Source organism: Pan troglodytes, chromosome 9, assembly GCF_028858775.2.
Source record: "Pan troglodytes isolate AG18354 chromosome 9, NHGRI_mPanTro3-v2.0_pri, whole genome shotgun sequence".
Lineage (NCBI taxonomy): Eukaryota > Metazoa > Chordata > Mammalia > Primates > Hominidae > Pan > Pan troglodytes.
The window spans coordinates 58,119,608-58,125,582 of record NC_072407.2 but is presented as its reverse complement, the minus strand read 5'-3'; the positions used below and the strand labels follow the sequence as shown (position 1 = coordinate 58,125,582).

General features: G+C 38.2%; 1 protein-coding gene across 1 annotated transcript; it reads right to left on the bottom strand.

Annotated features, from left to right (window-relative positions):
* Positions 1-461: 461 nt before the first annotated feature.
* On the bottom strand, positions 462-1,403 carry OR5D18 (olfactory receptor family 5 subfamily D member 18). Its single transcript, XM_521938.4, has one exon. It carries the CDS (start codon positions 1,401-1,403, stop codon positions 462-464), a length of 942 nt encoding a protein of 313 aa, XP_521938.1.
* Between the last annotated feature and the right edge of the window lie 4,572 nt (positions 1,404-5,975).

Here is a 5,975-nt window from a genome sequence, read left to right as displayed (position 1 = left end):
TTTCTGCCTTACACAATGGCCACTTCTTCATTGTCCTATTATCAACACAGTTTTCATCCTTGAAGATGAGGACTATTTCTTCTTTTAACTTATTTTGCACATTTATAAAAGAAATTCATGATTCCTAAGCACTTAGTCTATTCCCGGTATCTTATAAGGAAAGGACATGAAATTAATATCCATTGACTTACGTAAGGTGTCCATTATATTTTAATCTTCACAATCAGACTATGATCTAACCCATGCTATACTAATTTCATAAATGAAATATTAAAGATTAGAGGGATTACTGATGTTTCCCAGAAAGTAAGAGGCAGAGCTAAGTTTAGTCTGTTGAAAAGAAAATCCATTTCATTGAGTTGTACAACCCTAATTTGTTTATTTGTAAAGATATCTTTAAGAACAATATTTATGCACAGAATTTATTTATATGTGTGACAAACTCCATGAAAGTAACAGGCTCAGTAAGAGAAGACTTTGGTGTCCAGTATCTCGGTGACTGTATCCTTGACATCTTTATTTCTCAGACTGTAGATCAGGGGATTCAACATGGGGATCACCACGGTGTAAAACACAGAGGCCACTTTGACTGTGTGCCTGGAGTTTTTGGAGTTGGGCACACAGTAAAGGATGAGGATGGTGCCATGGAAGATGGTGATGGCAGTCAGGTGGGAGGCACAGGTGGAGAAGGCTTTGCGGTGCCCACTGACTGAACGCATCTTGAGGATGGTTACAACAATGAACGCATAAGATGTGAGAACGATGAGTAGTGTGCTGACTTCATTAAAGGTGGCAAGAAAGAATAGCAGCCACTGGTTGATGTAAGTATCAGAGCAAGAAAGGGAGAGTAGTGAGGAGAACTCACAGAAGAAGTGATTGATTGTGTTGAAACCATGAAAACATAACTTTAAAGCAGAGCACGTCAGTTCCAAGGAACATGCGACTCCCCAGGCATAGGATCCCACAACCAGCAGCACGCAGAGTTTCTGGGACATGGCAACTGTGTAGAGCAGAGGGTTGCAAATGGCCACGAAGCGGTCATAGGCCATCACAGCTAATAAAAAGGATTCAGTGACCACAAAGGTACAGAAGAAAAAGAATTGTACTATGCATCCTAAAAATGAAATGGTTCTGTCTTTGACAACAAGGTTCACCAACATCTTGGGAGCAATGATGGAGGAATAGCAGAAATCCACAAAGGAGAGTTGGCTGAGGAAAAAGTACATGGGGGTATGCAGTTTGGGGTTGATTTTGATGATCACAATCAACCCAATATTCCCTAGCACAGTGACACTGTAGATGGCTAGAAAAACCAGGAAGAGTGGGACTTGCAGTTCTGGGTAATCTGAGAAGCCCAAGAGGGTGAACGTAGTCCCACTTGTATTTCTATCTGTCAGCAGCATCGCTTCTGTTTCTTCGAATCTGAAAGTTAGTTCTGAAAACAAAAATGTTAAGGAGAATGAGAAAATAAGAAGGGTGATTGAATACCTTTACGGCTCCTGAAGGATGAAGCAAATATCTCTTCCGGAATCTATGAATTTGTTGTTTAAGATTTCTTAAATATCTAACATGTAAAAACACTGTAATGTTTTTTAATTTCTTAAGAAAAATACAATTATTGAGTAAAAGAGTAAGTTAGTAACTGTAATTTTTAATATTTCCAAATATAGGAAAATGAGATTAAATATTTGTGATTCTTTTAAATTAAAAACTTACATAATAATTTCAGGCCTCCTTAAGCATTCTACATAAACGATCTTCCTCGTATAATATGATGACTGATTGTGTAAATCTTATAATCAGTTATACGAATCAAAATTTCATAAATTAGTTTTCACATAATTTGTTTATACAATGACATTAACTATCAAGAGCCCTAACGCTTAACATTTGTGCCTTTATTGTTAATTCCATATAGCAGTTTAATGTTTGTCTGACCCAGAAAATTTGACTTCAAAATACAGCTGAACTAATTGCTTCAGAGCGTATGCTCCAAAATCAGGCTGTACTAATTAGCAATCCTTCCTCATTGCTTGAGAAATAATAAATATCGAATAGTCAATACAGATACCCTTGTTTATTCTTTATTCTATAGGTGACAAAGTAGAAGCCAGAGAAGCTTTGAATTTCCTATCGATATGCCCAGGAAGGCCAATCTACACATCTGTGACTAGAGTTTTGATCCTTGAACTCCTAGACATGTATCCCTTTACCCGCACCAAACTCTGCTCCATTATCTAGGTCGAGATACTAACACATTCCCTTCATTAATAACCATACTTTCAAATAATAAGCAGGCTAGAGAATCTACATAGTCCAATGACAGTTACTGCCACAAAGATATATTAGAAAGAAGCATCAAGATAAAACACATGAGAATGGGATTGAGGAAAATCTTTTTACCCAGAAATAACTATTGTAAGAGTCTGACTTGCAAACTTCCCTTTTCTTCTAGGTCCTCTCTGTCTATCCCTGTCTCCATGTCTATTTCTTTTCCCTCCCTTCAAGACACATTATATATTCATTGTGTCCATCTATTACCTATGAAGGAGAAGAACTAAAAACTTGAGATAGTACAGCAACATGAATACATTTCATGAGAAAACAGAAAACAATAATAGGAAAGAATCATTATATTGCTCTAATTAGTGTCCAACACCTCTCAGATGCTATCATATCTGTAATCTCTTTCTCTATCATAATAGACATTATATCTATTCACATAACCCACCAAAATTTTTAGACGGCCTATCAAGAAAGATGTTAATTTACATGCAAGACCAACATATTCAAGGGCCCTCTCTTCCTATACTCATGAATTTGTGTATTAAAGACAACCTCAAGGCCGGGCGCGATGGCTCACAACTGTAATCCCAGCACTTTGGGAGACAGAGGCGGGTGGATCACGAGGTCAAGAGATTGAGACCATCCTGGCTAACACGGTGAAACCCCGTCTCTACTAAAAAAAAAATACAAAAAATTACCCGGGCGTAGTGGCAGGCGCCTGTAGTCCCAGCTACTCAGGAGGCTGAGGCAGGAGAATGGCGTGAACCCAGTGAACCCAGGAGGCGGAGCTTCCAGTAAGCAGAGACCCCGCGCCACTGCACTCCAGCCTGGGCGACAGAGCGAGACTCCGTCTCAAAAAAAAAAGACAACTTCAAAGGCAATCCATCACAAACCCAGATATCCTAATTAGCATATTTTTTCTTTTCTCTTTCTTTCTTTCCTTTTTTTTTTTTTTTTTTTTTTTTTTTTTGGAGACAGAATCTTGCTCTGTCGCCCAGACTGGAGTGCAGTGGCGTGATTATGGCTCACTGTAACCTCCGCCTCCTGGGTTCAAGAGATTCTCCTGCCTCAGCCTCCTGAGTAGCTGAGATTACACGCATGAGCCAAAATGCCTGGACAGCACATTTTTTTCTTAACACTGCATTTTATTTATCTAAGGCATTTAAATTTTATTTTAAACTAATGTTACATTTTACATAATGGCCTTTGTGTCCAAAATGTAACTATAAAATAGCTAATAATGCTTTAAATATTTGAATCCCCGAAATATGACAGATGAAATCTTCTTTCCTATAGTTTATCTCCTTTTGAATTTAGTTGTTATTTTTGCTTTTAGGGCTGACATGTGTTTCCTGTTATATAATCTTAATTAAAGCTGGTGCCTTTTATTTTTTTCACTAGAGAGTCTATTACCTCTCTGTTTAATTCAATTTACTTCAATATTGCCTATTCTACCTTGACTTTTTCTCCAAAACTTAACAGAAGCAAGGCAATACACACTCCTAATATTCTCAAAGCTCTTCTATTTCCCCATCCCAGGTACCAGTTTTTCATGAGACTATTGTTCAGGAGTCAGGCCTTCTGATACAAAGCTTCGCAGAAAGAGAGCACTTCCTGTTCTTTGCACATTCACACATATTTTCAAGAACTGCTTAATCCTAAGGGCGCATTTTCCTCCTCCTAAGTTGTTAAGTAGGTTGAAATGAATATCAATCTGTCTTTAGAATCTTAAAGCAAACCTGCTGATGGCAAAGGGAGGACGTTTCCAGGCTGAGAGTGATACATGTTTTCCTATATCTATAGTTACGCCTAGGAGACATGAACCCTAGAGACTACCTATTGCCCCAGTCTCCTGAGCTCACACACACACACACAAAAATAAAATTAATCACCATTATCTCATGTAATTCTAATATACTAGAAACCTGCAGAAAAAAATATAAAACATTAGGAGCACTTCATATAAAACTTTCATATTTTAAAGTCATTTTCCTCAGCCCTCTTATCACTTCCATATATTTCTCCAATTATAAGAACGTGTGTAATTTTAAGATCATTGATATCAGATACTGATCCACTAACTACTATTTGCTGGACATAATCCTCTTCCTCCACACCACACACTCTGACCATATTAAAAAATAGGAAGATCTAGCTTTCCGGTCATTTTGACTCATTTGGGTTAAAGCAGAAATATTACAAAGTAAACACTCAATTGGATAAATATTATAGTCCCTGTTAAATCTCTGTTCTCTTAATTACTCAGTGTCTTTTTCTCTCTCTAATTTGGATTTGGCAGGAGAAAACACTGTGAACTAGTTCTTTGGTTAAAAAGGGACTTTCGGTGTTCTTGTGAGTACTCTTCATTTCTATTTGATCCTTTTAATCTCAGAAATAGTCTGTCTTCCTTTGTCTTTGTCTTTTTGTGTCATTTGTCCTAAGGAGAGGAACCATAAGGTAGAGCACACAGGTGCAGGTCAGTATGAAAAGACAGAGGAATGGAGACACATGATTTTAAGCAGCACTTTCTTTGTCCAAACATGCCAACCTCTCACAGTTTTTGTCATCTCAACTTTGTTCCCTGGATTTGTGCTTGGAAACTCCCATCTCAGTGTTGCCTGCCCAGTGTCACAGATTATCAGGCCTCTATTGAAGGTGTCTCACATTCAGTGAGAGACTAGAGATCTGTGAGTGAATTTTTGGATCATGGAGGCTGCCTTTTCTGCACTCACTCCAGAAAGACCCCTTTTATCCCTAGTAAAGGTTTATTCTAATTCTAGAAAATTGCCTTCTGGTCTTTCCACAAAAGCCTTGTTGGATTAAGTCCTATTGCATTATACACACCAATGAAGATCTTAATTATCAATTGAAAGAAGACAGATCTTTTGAAATATATATATATATTTCTTTTGAAATCAGATCTTTTGAAATAAATAAATAAATATATATATATATAGAGAGAGAGAGAGAGAGAGAGCGACAGTGTCTTGCTCTGTCACCCAGGCTGGAGTGCAGTGGCGTGATCTCAGCTCACTGTAACCTCAGCCGCCCAGGTTCAAGTGATTCTCCTGCCTCAGTCTTCCCAGTAGCTGGGACTACAGGCATGCACCACTACACCCATCAAATGTTTGTATTTTTAGTAGAGACAAGGTGTCACCATGTTGGCCAGGCTGGTCTTGAACTCCTGACCTCAAGTGATCTGCCCGCCTCTGCCTCCCAAAGTGCTAGGATTACAGGCGTGAGCCACCATGCCCCGCCCAAGCCTTCCCTATTAAAAAAAAAAATTAGAGAGCACTCTTTCTAAACAATTGGCCTATTGGCATTTATGGGAAGATCAGATAAAATTAACAACTCATGTAAGTATTACGGCTAGTTGTAAGATTTTACTTAACAAAATTACAGAACTAAAAGCAGACCTAGAGAAAAAGTTGAAATTTGAGCCCATTATTAGTCTTCCCACTCCACCCAGTTAGATCCCACTTGATTCCCTGCTCCCTTCAGTTCCTCCAGGGCATGGTGATGCTGAAGTACAATGCAGGCCAAACTATCGACTTCTGATTAGAGTATTTTCATTTTTTAACTTTTGTTTTAGATTCAGGGGTACATGTGCATGTTTGTTATATAGGTAAATTGTTGTCACAGGGATTTGTTGTACAGATTACTTCATCACCTGGGTAATAAGCATAATA

Excerpts from the sequence above, each read along its gene's own strand:
- OR5D18 (XM_521938.4), bottom strand. The coding sequence starts at position 1,403 with ATGCTGCTGACAGATAGAAATACAAGTGGGACTACGTTCACCCTCTTG.